General features: G+C 46.9%; 1 protein-coding gene across 2 annotated transcripts in view; it reads right to left on the bottom strand.

Moving 5' to 3' along the window:
• Positions 1–17,385, bottom strand: part of AATF (apoptosis antagonizing transcription factor) — a 102,525-nt gene continuing 85,140 nt past the window's right edge. Inside the window, exon 12 of one of the 2 annotated variants that reach the window (XM_047707745.1) lies at positions 1–344. In XM_047707745.1, the coding sequence (XP_047563701.1) occupies positions 281–344 (64 nt within the window). In that variant the 3' untranslated portion in view covers positions 1–280. Of the gene's footprint in view, positions 345–7,861; positions 8,210–17,385 lie in introns of those variants that run through there. The other variant, XM_047707746.1, reaches the window with a different exon arrangement.

The raw sequence follows: 17,385 nt of genomic DNA, 5'->3' as shown, positions 1-17,385 counted from the left end.
TGGCCGTAACAACACGGTTTATTTGTGATGGTGAACGAGCATGGGGCGCGGGTCCCCAGCAAACTGAAGCACAGGGGACATGGACACTTGACTCCAGGCTTCCTGGGTCTTATTAGGCACGTGCTCTACATCCCCCACCTGCCCAGGACTCCCCAGCTAGCCCAAAGTCATGGGCTGACGGCTTCCTGTGTTTGGGGCTGGCGAGCCAGCGCACGATGTGTCCGCCTGTCCATGTGTCCGGGTTCCCGCCTCGGGCCTGTAGCAAGAGTGGCGGGTGCGGTCAGTCCCTTTGGCTTTCGTCAGGAGGGTGGAGCTGCCCAAAAAGAGATCGATACAACTCAGTCCTAGAAGACAAACAAAACAAATTGGTAAATACACTGGTTCCCTTTTCAAGGTTCAACAAGAACTGAGAAGCCAGGAAATGTCCCTTTGGTTTCTTCAATGGCCAACACAGCCTGGTAATTAAAAATGCATCCCACAGCCCTTACTCACAAATGCAAAGGAAGGTAAAACCCAGAAGCAGCCAATCAAATAGTAAAATATGTAAATAGTCCGGTGTGGCTGGATACCTGTCTCCAAGGAATGAGTTTTCTATAAGTTTGCCCTTTACAGACAGGCTCTTCAAGTAAGAAAACAAGATTGAATATTTTAATAGGATGTATGAGACTGCCGCATGACGAGGAGGATTCAATCAGACATGGGATGTAGGGGGATATGATTTAGTTTTCATACATTTTCTTGGACTTGGCAGTACTTGAAAAACAATGAAAATGACCTGGCAACAAGATTCCAATTACTATCACATGTGCAGCTGTTTGGTGGTGGAACCAAGGTTCTCCCCCACTCCCCTGGCCCCTTTTATCTATTTTCAATCTAATAAATAATTCGATTGGCTAATTTATTTCTAGAGCTGGACTTCGAAATTCAGAAAATGATAGTATGCCAGGGTCTTGGGTCTTTGAAAATAAAGTCTCCTTTCCAACCTCTTTTTCTGCTGTCAAGTGCAACACACACACACACACAACAACCCACCCAGCCCACGTTCTCCGTCAAGACCTGGAAATCTCAAAAGAGGCGGGCTGGGGTCTCTCCTGCCCTTGTCATGGGAGCACCCAAACACGGTCCCGCGCGCAGAGAGCGCAGATTCCCCCTGCGGAGATGTGAGGAGGGTGACGAGCCACGGAGGAAACAGGGTCAGCCGAGGCAGGGGACCCACAGCTGCCCCTGCAGGAAGGTCGTGCCACTAATCCCCACAGAGGGAGGCCAGGCACACACAGCTATGGTCACAGGCCAGCCAGGGAATGACTCCACGAGAAAGCTGTGTCTGCTCTGTTTTCTACTTTCAAGAGCTCACCCTAAAAGACAGCCTGCCATGCTGGCTGAGAGAATAGGCTTATGAAAGTTCCCTCATTACCCGAGAGCCATCTTCGGCAAACCTGACTTTCCAAACAGAACAAAACACCAAACCACCACCCTTCAAACAGCTATTTCGGGTTAACAAGGCTGCAACACAAAAACTTCTCAGTCTGTGTATGAAGTCATCTTGCGAGGGTGGTAGGTGGAAACAGAGGTACCATCGTGAGGAAGTCCAGCAATAAAAGAAGCACATTAAGACTTCTAGAAAAGGAAAAATTCTAAAGAAGAAACCGCAGTCGCCCAGAATGAAGCCTGACCCTTTCGTGTTGGGGACCACAAGGCAGGTAAAGAAGTGCAGGTGTGCAAACAGCAGGTCTCCAGGATGATCACAGAGATTTTACCCAAGAATTCGCCAGCAGCTGCCTCTGAGCTGTGGACCAGATCTGCGGCCCAGAGACAAGGGCCACAGCCTCACCTGGAGCTCTGCTCTTTTGTTCCTCCGGCCATGCACACCTGCCAGCCTGCACTGGCCAGCCCACAAGTACAAGCTGGGTGGAAGGCGCTTTGGACCAGAGGCCAACAAGAGGCAGGGGGCCTCCCTTCCAGAGGCTGAGGCTTCCAAATCACCAGCTCCATCACCCGGAGGACAGCTGGGCCCAGCGCAAGCTTCCCGGGATCTCACGGTGGCCTATTTGCCCATAAGCACAAGTCTCTCTGGTCATTTCCACACACAAAATGAAACGGCATGGAGGGGAGAGGCCAGGACAAAAAGGATAGTCTGGCTTTAGGGCTGTGCAGGCTGGTGAGGGCCCCGCTCGCCAGACCGGCTCCCGTCATTACCGCCACCAAGGGCCTCTGCTCAGTGCCCGGCCCCACGCCAGTTACCGGCTGCAGCAGGGTTCACGTGTCAGGAGCGCCGAGTGAAATGCTGAAACCCATGTTTTGATAGAACATCATTTCACACTCAGGTGGACAAAGCTGACAAACATATGCAGCTGTTTGTGGCAAAGCAACTTGGAAGGCTAAGGGGTCTGGGATCTTTTAAAACAGTTTGAGACACACACACACACACACACACACACACACACACGAAGAGGAAGGGATGATTCCAATCTAAGACCTCCAATGTCACTGCAGCTCTGGGCCTTCCCCCACAGCATCTTAAACTCCCCTGCTCCCACCCAGCGCCCCCGATTCCAGTCTCACCATCACTGGCCAAGAGTAAGGTGACAGCCTCCAACTGATGTTCCTGTTCCCCCTTCGCCCCGCTGTTTCTTAGCCCCAACGGGACACCACACCCCCCCAAAATCACCTCCAGGATGAAGCTGCCCAGCGCCAACTACTGGTCTGCTCTGTGAGGCTCCAGCACGTGGTTCCCTGCAGAGGCTCTTTGCGCTGGCCTCTGGGGCGGGCAGGGGGATAACGCGGCCGCAGCCCAGGCCCCAAATCTGTCTGCCCACCTCCTGCAAGAGTTCTACACCACCACGCAGCCCCCTCACACACACGGTTTTTCTCAATAAATTTACTAGTCACAAAGGACATAATTATCAGAGTCTTGTGAGTACTAACTTCTGGAATGAAACTCTCTCATTTCTTCTGTAAAGCACCCGGTGGGATGTTCGCGCCATCCTGCCTTGAAACCGATCATTGTTCACTTAAATAACATATAAACATACTCTTCCACTTGGCAATTTTATAGCTTTCTTTCCTTTCTTAAACTTGTATTTCCATTTGATTTTTCCCTACAGATTTTTGTCCTAATTGTTTTATGCTTGAAAGTCTTTTATTGATCACCCTATTATACTTCTTGGCCACAAAAAATAAGTATGCAAATTGAAACACTTTTTATGAAATTTCAGAAGTTGAAAATATTTTCATTTCTTGACACCGTAAGGCTTTAAGTAATTAAAAAAGTACTTCTGGATTCTGTCATTATTACACAATTATTATCGGGATACAACAGACATATACAACAACAGTTAAATAAAATGTATTATAATTTTGGTGAAAATTTATTACGGTAACTGTGTAAAACATTGCTGGAACTGCACGTCTTCATAATATGGACGGGGCCAGTCACGCACTCATGGTGAACAGTATTTATCGCCAGAATGAAAGGACGCTCAGCATCCAGGCTTTTTCTGTCAGTTTTTGCAGACGCAAGTGCAGAGAAACTTCATCACGTGGACAAGCAGATGGGGACAGGGGAGTTTTGTGACAGCAACGTCCCCCAGTTCTTTTGATTCCTTCTGAATTACCTGCCCCCCAACATCACATAGTGATCTACCACCAAAAACTGTTTTAATGATGTGCCAGCTGACAGCTCAATTAGGTTGTCTTGCAGCTTTGTCGGAAATAAAGCCCTGGAACCCTCGGAGCCACAGGGCCTTGTCACCTGGTGCTGGCGCCCTCCGTTCTCAATTCCCGCCCGCCTCAGTGCTGTGAGGCACGCCCCCGCTCGGTGCCTGGGGTGGGAACCCTTCAAGTCAGAGAGAGGAGGGGCACGGCGGGCTGCTCAGTGGGTGGGGGGCGCTGTGAGAGGTGAGACTGGAGACCCCGGACTAGGTGCATTCTCCAGCCGCCCCACTCTTACCCTGAGTGGGGTAAGAGCACACAACTGGAAACTGATTCCCAAAAAATGTGTCTGTCCCTTCCCCTTGGGGAGTCTCTGCACACCCCAGCGTGAAGACTTAGGGCCCGAAGCACAGCGTCCCCTCCCCCCACACGTGCACACGCACGTGACATGGTGCCAGTGCTGAGGGAAAGGGAAAGGCATTTTCACAGAAAAGGAACCTGTCCATATCCCTTTCCCCATCCCGAGGAAAACAAAACTAAAAGTAAAACTGGGTGATAAAAAGGCACCATGGGACAGAGGGCTGGACTGCCTTCTGCCACTCGGAACATCTCCCCCCGCAGCATCCTTCCTAATCGGGATTTAGCCATGCAGAGAAGCTCAACTATCAATCCTTCAGGTTAACCTTGTCTCCATCTGATTCTCTAGGGTAAGTGTATAGTTTAATACTTGAGGTCCCCTTAAGGCTATGCATAATGAACTTAGTTTAAAAAAAAAAAAAAAGCATAATTCCTGCTCCCTATCACTTCAAGAATCAAGATTTGAATCACTGAGCTGAAACACCGTCCCCCCTGTTACCCTTCCCCCACACTCCTGGCCTCACTGGCCAGTGGGAATGTCCACTGTGGAAAATGTATTAATGTCCGTATCACGCAGGAGAATAACCTACGGAGTAATTAACAAGACTTGGACCTAAGGTAGAAGGTCGATAGCAGGGGCCCTTCCTTGAATTAAAATTTAACTTACCCTTTATTGCAACCTACAAAAGCAAGTAATGAGCACTAACATTTTTATTTCTTTTAAACTGTCATTTAGGCTGTAGAGGGGATAATTACCTATCTCTAGTGTAGTAAGGTTTTATAACCCTTAGTGAGGCATTTTCTAATTTAATATTTTTACTATATTATCATAAAGCCTGTTTCTGGAAAAAAAATGATCATGGATTAGCAGCCATTTTCCATAAAGACAGGTGTGTGTGTGTTAGAATTCGGCTTATTTATGACCCGATTCTTCTGAAGAGACTCAAAGTATGGCAGCAGAGGGGGCCACAGAGTGCAGTCACTGGGGTGGAGGGCGAGGTTGGAGCAGCCTGGTGAGGTGGGGACAGGCAGCACCCACGGGGAGACTGCAGCCCCACGTGTGTCCCCCGCCCCAGACGCTCCTTTCAGTTCTCCCTATGTTCCTCCCACTGATTGTGACAGAAACCAGAGTCGTCCATGCTGCCGTTGGGGTAGTCGGCGCAAAGCGGCTCATCACACCTGCACAGGATCTGTGCGGCCTTTCAACTCGCCAGGTCAGGGGCCTGCAGCACCCGGGTCCAGGAGGCGCACTACGTTGTCCCCAGACCTCAAAGCTGTGGAGCCAGCCCCGAGGTCTACCCGTCTGTCCCCATGGCCAGAGGCAGGCAGAGAGCAAAGCACAGGGCACTCTCCGAGCCAGTGCTGCAGTCGGGGCTGCGAGCTGGGCCTCCAAACGGGCCGCTGGAGACCGCAGTGCTGCTCTCCCGATTAGACTCACACATGTCATTTGACCTTGACTAATCTGAAATTGTTCATTTGTTGCTTTGTGGTGTGTGTGTGGGGGGCTCTTCCTGAGTACCCAGACACATCCCAGGGTGCGTCGTGGCCCTTCCTCCTTGCACCGGCCCCGTCCCCACACAGCCCGTGCCCCCACCCCTCACCTGGCACTGGCTCCCTGTGTGGCCATGGGAGAACCACAGGATGCAGGAGCACACAAGACAGTTTCCTCCCGCCACGGAATCCGCATGAACCCAAATTCTTAGGGGTCAGTGCAGGAAGCGTGGGAACAGCAACTTCTGTGGACTGGCTGGGGCTCGGGTGACAGACACCTGCACTGGAGAGTCACTGGTGAAGCTACCGCCGCTGGCCCTCCCTCACCTTTGTGTTCTGGGAAGAGCTGACCTCCTAGAGCCGCGGAGGCTGACAAACACGATGAAGGGGGGCCCCCGCCTCACACCAGCCCCCTGAAGGCCCCACGTGAGCCTCGTCTGGTTCTGGGGCAGCCAGCAAGGCCCAAGCAAGAGCAGAAGCGCCTGCTGGGCTGGTCTGGAGCTGTGGCCCACCGGCCCCCGGACCGCCGGAGCCCAGACACAGACTCCATGGACCGCTCGTCCCGCAGCTGCGCTTTAATGATTGGAGGCCCTCTGAGAACCAGATCTGTTCCTCATGAGGTGCAGAGAGCCCGTTCCTTCCCGCTGAGAAAAGCCAGGAGAGGCCCCAACGCTCAGGCCCTTGCGCCCTCCCTGCCCAGCGCAGCCCTGCTGGTCCAGAGTGGGCAGGACAGGGTTCCCTCCCCTCACTGCCCTCAGCGCACACTTCCCCTGCCCTCACGGGGCTTCGGCTCTCCCTGATTGGGACCCAACAAGACATCTTGCCAATTCTTGCTAGACACACACCAGTGACCTCAAACAAAGGGAACTTCCGGAGCCTGACCCTCTGAACGCTTTGTGGTCAGCTCCTCAAAACATGAGACACAAGATGGTACCTTCCTTTAATCTTTCATTCCCTCTGCTTTCTCTGATCCAAAGCCATTCTACTCTCTATCAGTGACTTTACAGGTGAGACAAAGGTGCTTGAGAAATGCTTCTGTGACTTAGCAGGGGAAATAAACCAATCCACATGGCAAGCAACTGCTCTTTGGGGGCTGAGGCAGAGAGTTAAACCCTAACCAGTCCCAGGAACAACATCAGAGGCAGGGACATGTGCTAGAACCTGTCTCCAAGACGGGACTGTTAGAGATGCAAGCCAAGGGAAGAGACACATGCAGCTCTTAGGACAACACAGAGGATATGACAGTGGAAAATTTAGGATTCCTGAAGGTATCCAGGAGGTCAGCCCTTAACTCTTCCTTGCTCTCCTCCCAACATCCCCTGGCAACAAAAAGTGGATCACAGGTTCCTTTCCTGAAATCTCATCACAATTCCATACCAAACCCCGCCCACACATACACGGCCCTCCCCTCGCACCCAAGAAAGGTAAAAAGAAAAGAAAGCAACCTTCTTTTACCTAGACTTATTTCTTAACAGGATCAAGTTAGAGCAAAGTAGACAGGCTCGGAGGATGCCCACATCCATGGCTAATTACCTAAATCTGGGGACAAGGCAAGTCTCCAAGCAGCTGCCCGAATCCGCCACGAGGTGGCAGTACACGACACAGTTCTAAGGCCTCGGCCAGTGGCTTGGCTTCCAGCAAACTGCATCCGTAAATTACCTAGTGTGTCTGCTCTCATCACCATCTTCCCCGTGCTTGAAGGAGACTCTAGAAGGTCTGTTCCAATTCGCTCTTTTGGTCGGGTCAGAACTAGGTCCTTCAAACCTCTGCAAATGCTTTTAGCTCTGCAGCTTTAAATTACAGATGGTGACATGTGGCCTCTGGCCTGTCTCCTAAAGATCAGACAGACTGGAGATTTATAAATGTTCAGAGAAGTGGGTTGAGGGCCCAAACAAAGGAAGGAACTGAAAGACTAGGGAAAGTAAGGAAAGGGAAGAAGGACAGGAAGAGATGGCACGAGGGCCAAATCTGCACAGGGTTCCTCGCTCGGACTCCTTCCTGGGTCCCAAGTCAGCTACACTCACTTTGCTTGAACAAAGGAAGACAAACACTTGAAACTTCTGTCATCCCTACCACCAGCTTTAAGTCTTTCAAATTTTTCTAAAGAAAAATAATTTACCTTGGTGGACTAGCATTAAAAGGGTTGGTGGTGGCCGGGGATGGGAGATGACACTGGCACTCTAGACAAAAGGGATGTGGCCTCCCTTCCTGTGCATTAATATTCCATATTCCTGGGATGATTTCCACTTTCACAGTTTGACTGTTTTATAACAGATTTGATGCGAGAGAAGACAAATGGCCTCGCTCAGGAAAGACGACAAATCATCTCACCGCTTTTAGCAGGGTTTTCTCTTTATTTTTATTTATTTTTATTCTGTGGCTGGGCTGCAGAGCTCTCTGCCTTGCTGGAGATGTTTAATATTAACGTCAGGCCCCCGCGATCCCGGCAATAGAGTTGGCCGGTGTTGTGTTTACGGTTTTGTGACTGCCGGCTTCAGGAAGATGAAGCTCCTTGTACAAAAGCAGCCCCTCTCACAGCTCCTGTTAAAAGCCGGGGGATGCTTCACTGCTTAGATGTGAATCACTTCCTCCAACCGCACTGGGGAGACTGACATGCGAGTTACATTTGTGTCCCTATCAAGGCTGCTGCCCCGCGACCCAGTGCCTGGGGGGGCGGCGTGTGCTTCATCTCTCAGCTCCAGTTGAAATCCTAATTTGGGGGTCAGAACACATGGAAATTAGTGAAGGTGTTTACTGGCAATCCACAGTTTCGGCAAGGGTTTCTGTGACGCCTGGTGATCGGCAGGAGAACTTGTTTAACTAGAAAGCCCCGTACAACTCCCAACAAAAAGAGTGTGACCAAGGAGCATACAAACGCCAGGTGCCAACCCTGAAGGAGGGGTATAAGATACCAGTGCGCCCTCGAGGCCAGCCTCCTAGCTGCTAACCCCCAAGTCCTGATACTCTCTGCCCTGGGGTGCAAGGATGTTGTGTTCTCCTTTGCTCCTCCTCCCTCTTTGTCTTTTTCATATTCCTCCTGGCTGGGAGCGTAGACCTTCTAGCTCCTGTTCTCTGCCCTCCTCTCTGGCCTCTCCCACCGTCCCCTGGCAATCTCATCAATGCCCTCGGCTCTAACAAGCACCATGGCTGGGCTCTGACACCCTCACCTAGGCACTGTGCCCCCTGGCCCTGCAAGGCTATGCTGGCTGTCACCTAAACCACCATCCGTTAATAATGACAGCAAAATCTTTGTCATTCACTGTCCCACACTTAGGTGCTTAATGGCAGGTAGCTCCGAATTACAGGTATCCATACCCCATTTTCTGATTCAAAAATAAAATACACCCTGAGACAGAGCTCTGGCTTGAACAGTTTACTTATATTAGTTGATAGAATGAAAGCAGATGCCCTCCATCTGTCAATCTTTTTTGGGTTCTAGTAGGATCCTTCAAAGAATTACTTCTTCCTCTTCTCTGTAAATGGGAAATTTGGGGAAAAAAAAAGGTTTGTCCCAGACATCTGCCACGTCAACTTTCCCTAGGAGCAGTAACCAGGACCCCACAGCCTCCGGGTGTCCGCAACAGGGCATCTCCCCCAAGCTGGGTCACCAGCCAGTCACCAAAGCCAGCAGTGTGATGACCTTGGCCAGCTAGAAGACTGGTTTTAAGAAGCCTAACTGCTAAGTGCAAAATGATGGTTTGCATCTCTGCCCCAGGCAGCTGGTGGGATATGTTCTGCTGCACAGCTGTGCCTCCTCAGCAGGCCCGGGAGGTAGGTGAGGCGGCGGAGTACTGCCAAGTGCGTGTAGGAGAAAATGTGTATCGATTTCTTCTTTCTTACAAAGGAGCACAAAGCTCTGAAGAACAATCGTGCGTCTCTGCAGCATCTCACATTCCACGTGAGACAAAGGCCCAGCCCCCACCAGGCTGAGAAGCAGAAAGGGGAACCATACAGAGCGGCAGTCTCCTGGGTGTCAGCGGCCGCCATGCTGTCCAGGTCCACTGCTAGGACTCCAAACACCTCAGGCTACTAAAGCCTCTCCTGCCTCTGATCAAGTAATTTCCCTCACTGGGCTGATGCTGCCTCATCTATATTGGAGGAGAAAGAGCCTTCAGTCTTATTTACCTTTTAAGTGGAGGTGCCCAGAGGGTAAAAGAGTTAATGTTTATAAAGTGTTCTGCTCCCCAGAGGGAGACAATGGATAAAACACAAGGTGTGGTTATGGCTCATTCAAGACCTCATTTCCAGGGTAGTTAGTAATAGCTTCCCATTACAAATGCAGCACGTCCCAGCATCTTGAACTCAAACTACAATGAGGCAATGCCCTTTATCTAAATATCCTTTTTTGGTTTGACACTTACTATCAACACTAAAAATAACAAAGGTAACCAGGGTCTGTGACACCTTGCTAATAATGCACCTCCAGAATCCATTCTACACTGTTTTCTTCTTAAACCACACGAATCCCGAATCCCGAAAGCAGTCCAAAAAACCGACCTAAGCTGTAACTGGTCATCACAGAGCCCTGTCTACAGTCTCCTTGTTTCCATAGTAACTAATAATTTGTAGGCAGGCCACCAGAAAACAGACCCAGTGTAGATCCCACAGCCAACATGGACAGGAGGAAACCTCCTACGGAATACAAAGTTCATGGTGTGTGTTCTTGGAAGTGATAGAAATTCAAGAGTGCTCATGAAAGATCTTTTCCCATCGTTCACCCTCCATAAAAATGACCTCAAAAACTCTCTACGTAAAGGGTTGGGAACAAGAAGTCCCAGAGCTAGACTCTTCATTTCTGGTGCTCTTCCAACATGGCCAAGGGCTAAGAACAAAATATGGAACTGGCGCTTGAGCGGTGCCGTGTTTTGGTTTGGAGAGGGAACCCATAGCTAACTAGGGGCACAACCAAGCAGCAAGCACAGTATCCGATCTGGACAGGTACAGGGTGCTAGGGGAGCTGGGGAAAGGATATTAGTGGAGTTAGAGGATTTGGAGATTTCGGTAAGAGAGGCAAAAACATTCGTTCATCTGTCTTATAGGACTGTTTGCAAAAACAGTCTTACCAGCAAACTGTAAATAGACTTATAAGCTGAGAGCCTTTAAAGACATTTCAGACAGAAAACCTACAGCCAACTTTTTTCAGGTTTGCACAGAAATGGGTATGTTTGTGCTGAAGGCAAAGGGATGATACAGTATTTACCCATGTGTAAACATACATTTTCTTTATTTACATTTTTGCACAGATTACATTTAAAATAGTCCTCAGAAACAAAAAATTTTAAAGAACATTTTGTCCTCGAGACTCTCATGAGCAAGGATTATTTTGGCTTTGTAAAGAAGGAGACGAAGCCACAGAGGAAACCCTCCTCTGCGTCGTGCCGTCTGAGCGCCAGGGCAAAAGGCACTAGCTTCGAGAGCCTGACATCAGCTGGACATTATATGGTTTTGCAAATAATACTCGTGCTACCAAAATGTTATACAATAAGGCAAGATAGAACTAGAATCAAAATACATTATTCCAAATGTATAAGCTTAAAACTCTGATACAAAACCAAATATGGGATTACAGTAAACATATACACACTACTTTGACTTACAAGTTAAACGTTCTTCCCCCCCCCCCCAAAGTTTACTTATTTAAGTGATCTCTACACCCAATGTGGGGCTCAAACTCACGACCTGGAGATCAAGAGTCACATGCTCTCTAACTGAGCCAGCCAGGGGCCCCATAAGTTAAGTGTTCTAGAGAGAAGAAAACCCCCATCAAGCAATTTTGTGGGCTGTAATAAATAGCATTAATGGAGAACAAATAGAGTAGGGGTTCAGGGAAGTGTGAGCCCCCCAGCTCAGTATGAAATGGGGAATCTCCCGGGAAAGGCTAGTGTTGTCAAGGACTATGAACATCCCAACAGGCAGGGACCAAGGTGGGGAAGGTGAGGAGACACCCCGGGTTAAGTAAGCAGAATGAAGAGAGGAGAGTGCAAGGAGTGGTTGGGGGGTAGGTGTTGTGGGGACAGCACAAGGGTGCATACTGAAACATGATGAGGGGAGAAAGGGAGCAAAGCCTTGAGGCGCAGGGTCGAGAGTACTGGTTCAATTCTATAGACAATGAGGACGAGCATGCTTGAAGCAGTGTTCTAGGAAGGTCTTACCTGGCAAGACACACACACCTGATTAGATCAGACTGGGTGGTTAAGAGACTGTTGGTGCAACAGTCCATGTGGGGAGTGTAAAAAATAGTCTGACTCAAAAAGAGAGACAGACAGTACAGACCACTGAACATATATTAACAGGCAAGCAAAATGGGAAAAAATCTTCAAAAAATATGAACCATAATACATAATCATAATAAAATTCATACAAATTGCAAAGCAAAACTAAAACCCGAAAGAAAAATGAAATGATAAAGCAGAAACATGAATGATTAATAAATACACGGACTCTTCAAGTTTACTATTATACGAGAAAATAATCATAATAATAATCAAGTTTACTATTATACGAGAAAATAATCACTTAGTTCAGTGCCTAACACAGCATAGGTCAGTAAAGTGTCCGTCAGTTGTTATCAACTTACAAAAAAGTAAGTAACTTTTAGCACATCAAAACAGAAAATACTTTTGAAACATAACCCTCCATATTACCAAAGGTGTAATGACAAGCCTCAGCAGGCAAGGGAGCAGGGGCATGTAAATTAGAACCACTGGTCGAGAATCATGACAAAGTTACGCTTCTGACCCAAGAACTGCCCTTCTAAGGATCCATTCTAAAGACACAGCAAGACTTAAAATATAGATTTCTGTACAAATATGTTCATTGCAGTATTACTTAAACAGAAATGACCTAAATGTCCAACAGTATTTCATAACTGGATATTATAAAGTTATTATAATGTCTTTAAAAAACTTAATGGTGTTAAAATGCTTATAACATGAAGTTAACCAGGAAAGATTCAAACATATATATGTAAAAATAGATATAGACCTTTATAAAACACATACACACAAAAATTCTGCAAGAAAACATAAAGTATTAACATTCAATCTCAATAGCACATAACAGATGAATTTTTCTTTGTGCTTTCTGTACTTTCTAAATTTCCTTCCATATGCATGTATTGTTTTCATTAGGATAAAAAAGAAGATACGGTCTCTAAGGAAAGGTGACAAGTACCGGAATATGGCAGAGGTAGAACGGTAAGGGCAAGCTACCTGAATACTCTAACTCAGGTTTCAAAGCTGCCTATACGGTTTAGGGTCTTTGTAACCAGATGAATGGTGTAAGCATAAGAGCAGGTCCAGAAGTTCAGTGATTCATACTAAGATGTGAATGACTTGTTAGGCAACCCCCAGCCTTTTATTTTTTATTTTTTTAAAGATTTTATTTATTTATTAGAGAGAGAGAGTGAGCACAGGCAGACAGAGAGGCAGGCAGAGGCAGAGGACGAAGCAGGCTTCCTGCCGAGCAAGGAGCCCGATGCGGGACTCGATCCCAGGTTGCTGGGATCATGACCTGAGCCGAAGGCAGCCGCTCAACCAGCTGAGCCACCCAGGCGTCCCAACCCCCAGCCTTTTAAAAAGCTTCTCTATTTTAAAAGAAGAAAAGGAGAAGAAAAAATTGTTTTAATCCAAATAAGTCTTTCTTGCCCACCCCCAAAACAAGTTTTTAATTAAGAAAATGTTCTTATGTGTATATTGAGGATGGGGAGAATCAGTTTCTCTCTGGCACATCATTCTAGACATTTCTAAAAGCTGGCTGATGCTTTGGAAACAGCAGCAGGTTTGAATTCACATTCCCAAATGCACAGACCAGCTCCATTAGTTACTTGCTATTTAACTTGGGCCAGTTACTTAATTGCTCTATGCCTCAGTATTTTTTTCTTTTTCTTTTTCTTTTTTTTTTAAGATTTTATTTATTTATTTGACAGAGATCACAAGTAGGCAGAGAGGCAGGCAGAGAGAGGAGGAAGCAGGCTCCCTGCCAAGCAGAGAGCCCGATGCGGGGCTCGATCCCAGGACCCTGAGATCATGACCTGAGCCGAAGGCAGAGGCTTAACCCACTGAGCCCCCCAGGCGCCCCTATGCCCCAGTATTCTTATCATAAAAGGAAGATAATGTCAACCACTTCAGTGATTTAAGGACTGAATGAAAAAAGGTACATGAAGGGTACAGGATAGCAGACTTAGGGTGGATAACTCTGAGCAAAGGATGAAGGCACTTAGAAACAGAAATGGTCTACATATCATAGCAACCTAACGTTGGCTCAGTGATCATTGTGGGAAATGTAGGACCTAATCTAAATTAAGGTGAAAAACATTTAGCTATTGCCTACCCACTTGCAGGATACTTAGCTGTGATTAATACATTATTATATGATACTGTATTTTAAAAGGCAGTAATAATAAAATGCCAGAACTTAAAAACAGTAAGTCCTTAAGAGAAATATTTACAACCACTTTAAAGAATGTGAAAGATCCCTTTGGGGGGGGGGAAGAGGATTCACAATCCTTTGAAGAAATGATAGGAATTTAACCGAAATGAGAACTTTAGTCAAGAAGCCCCATTTTGAGGAAAGATTTGTCTGTTCAGCATCTACAATCTCCTTCTAGAAGATGTGCTTTTATCACTCTACATTCTGCTTGGAACCAAGGCTTCAATTTAAGAATGCAAATTCACCAGAATTGTATAAGACCGAACAGCAGCAAATCAGGAAAAACAGAAGAAACAATCACAGTTTCCAATCCAGTTTTAACACTCTGGCCCACGTCTCAGCTTTGAACTTGAGAATGTTTCTTTTGTCCTTTCTGACATTACCGGAGGAGGAGGAAGGCCCCTTGCCTCCTATCTCTGTGCTGGACGCCATCTTTAATGATGATATATGGGGGTCCTTTCCCCTCAGCACTGCTGGGGGGTCAAACACGGGATGCCGCCCGCCTGAGTATCAACAAGCAAATTATAAACTGTGTCAATCCGAGTTAATGCAAAGCTGTAATCCTCTTTAACAAGAGATCAAATCACTGCTGTGAGTTATGTTCATTCTGTAATCTGATAAGGAAGAGAGGGAACCTCTAATAAAAGAGTAATGGGAGCCTTTAATGACGCTGGTAAAAGGCAGCACCAGTGAAAATATTGCTCTCGTTCCTGCTGATTAGATCAATGTTGCATATTTGCCCGGACTTGTTTCACCTGTCAGAATGACCTGTGTCTTTTTAGGAGATAAGAAGGCTCAGAGAAAGCATCTGTATCTTAACCATTCTTGCTTGCAAGTTTTTAACCAATGACAAATGCTCTGTGGCGGGTACTTCTGGGGTTATTAGCTGATGTGCTATTAGCTGATGTGCTCTCAAATGCCGAGCAAACTACAGCAGAATACTTCACCATGATGCGGTGCACACTTCTATTAAACAAAGGAGTAAAGGAGGCAAATGGAGTCGAAAACAGCCTAAGTTAACCTCTGGATTACCAACTGGGGGAAAAGATTATCATCAGGAGAGTGGTAGAATGTGCCCATATTTAGGGTGCAGACCCACACACAAAAATGGCAAGCTGAAGATAAATTGCCTGCACGAATTCTATTATACCAAGGCACCTCAAGAACAACGTGGCAGTGATGTTGACAAAGCACTTTACAAGGCTGGTTTACCTTTGTACATTTCCTTTCTAAAACTCCAGATGTAAAACAATAATGTATTTGGTGCTTAGTGGTTATCATTAAAGGATCCTCTCCTTGTTCTTTTTTAACGCGGGCAGCTTCAGAGAAGGAATGGGAAAGTGGTTTTTTTTTTTTTTTAAATAGTGGGGGGAGGGGGGAAATGAGGAGCCAATATGGAAATTCTTACTGTTTCTGTAGAGAAATTTCTTTAAGTTCTTTGCAAAGGAATGGGGTACTTATAAAGTGCTAATACTGCCAGCATTTTTGTAATAAGGAAAATGCAGTAAGCTAGCCTCGCAACTGATGGTCCAGGAACTGGGTTTCTGGAAGAGCCGCGGTCCGAAGCATTGGCGCATGCGCGGTGGACCATGGTTCTTGGACTCGTGGCCGCAAGCTGTCGCGGACACCCTGACCCAGCCAAGAGCCAAAATGCTCTGGGGAGGGGCACGCCACGCCCACAGAGTGCACGGAGCACCCACGTGGACTCCATTCCCAAATCTGAGGCCGCCGCTACCGGTTAGGAACCGTATCTTGACCTGTCTCAGAGGTCTTAGAATTTGCTTCTCCTGTTCGTCACACCAGCATTTTCTATCTGACCTACATTATTAATACAACAAATGAGGAAGAATTAACTTCTTTAAGGGTCTTGCCTCCCGGCACCTGGGTGCCTCAGTGGGTTGGGCCTCTGCCTTCGGCTCAGGTACCCATCTCAGAGTCCTGACATAGGGACCCGCATATGGCTCTCTCCTCCGTGGAGACCCTGCTTCCCCCTCTGTCTGCCTCTCTGCCTACTTGTGATCTCATTCTCTCTCTCTCTCTCTCTCTGTGTCAAATAAATAAATAAAATCTTAAAAAAAAAAAAAAAGTCTTGCCTCAGAAGGTCTTTCAAAAGTACAGGCAAACCCCCCCCCCCAGATGATTATTTCCACAACCTCCAAATTTGGTTAGAACCATAATAAGAGATCACCTGAATTTTTACTTCAGACTCTCTCTGGTCTAAAAGTACCCCAGGGGAGTCACACCATGTAAAGTAAGCAATGTTTCTAAAATGTTGATAAGCTTAGATTAACTTCAGTCATCAGACAAGTGAACAGCAATCCTCCTGTTAACCATGCAAATATGACACTGACCTGTTCTTTGAGGTAACAAGATGCTTAGAGGGATTCTCTCTCAAACAGACACCAAGCCTTTTCTTCCCTGATAACCCTGTCTCTGTAGTAGTATCATGCGCTACTGTGCCCTCTTAGCAAAGATGACTCCAAAGGTCAAAGAGCAGCCGCTCTGGAGCCGAGCTGCCCTGTGCCAAGAGTATCCAGGGCTTGGCCAAGTCAGTGATCATCTTTAGGCTCCTGGTAATCTCCTTCCTTGCATGTAAACATGTAACACATGGGCAAAGAAAGGGGGTTTCTTTGGTTTTCTCTCAATACTGGGAATGTTCAGCAGGTCTGCAATAGAAACCACCCGCCCACCTCCTAATGGATGGAGTAAAGATCTACTGGCTCAGCACATATCAAGTATCAAGGGTTCCATGAGACTGTCACTAACATAGGCAACCTGAAAGCACATAAAAGGCATTCAAATTAGTATCCAAAGTTTATCTACAAAGAAAGGCTCCCAAAAGGAAATGTGGTAAACATGGGAACACAAACTGGAAACTTTGCATTTAAAAGGTTTTTTTTTTTTTTTTTTTAAAGATTTTTATTTATTTGTCAGAGAGAGAGGGAGAGAGAGCAAGCACAGGCAGACAGAATGGCAGGCAGAGGCAGAGGGAGAAGCAGGCTCCTGCTGAGCAAGGAGCCCGATGTGGGACTCGATCCCAGGACGCTGGAATCATGACCTGAGCCGAAGGCAGCTGCTTAACCAACTGAGCCACCCAGGTGTCCCTTGTTTTTTTTTTTTTTAAAAAAAACAACAACAACAACAAAAAAAACAGATGGCTTGAGGAAAATTCCTACCATGAGAAAAGAGTATGTATCAGCAGAAATTAACTAAACAGATAATACTATATAAACCACATCATAGGAGAAACAAAATGAGGATGCCATCCCCTTTTTAAAGATGATAGCACTTCTCTCTCCATTTAGGGTATTGTAATACCCCATGTTAAAGATCTCTTCTCTTCTCTCTCTTAATGAGAACTCTGTTCCAGTTTCAATTTAATTTGACCAAGTAAAAATTTTTTTTAGCTCAAATTGGATGATTTTAGCTCAAACTGGGGATTCAGGAACAAGTAAA

The sequence above is a fragment of the Lutra lutra genome, chromosome 16 (genome assembly GCF_902655055.1).
Source record: "Lutra lutra chromosome 16, mLutLut1.2, whole genome shotgun sequence".
NCBI lineage: Eukaryota > Metazoa > Chordata > Mammalia > Carnivora > Mustelidae > Lutra > Lutra lutra.
Note: the sequence above shows the minus strand (reverse complement) of the source record. Positions and strands in the feature narration are given on the sequence as shown.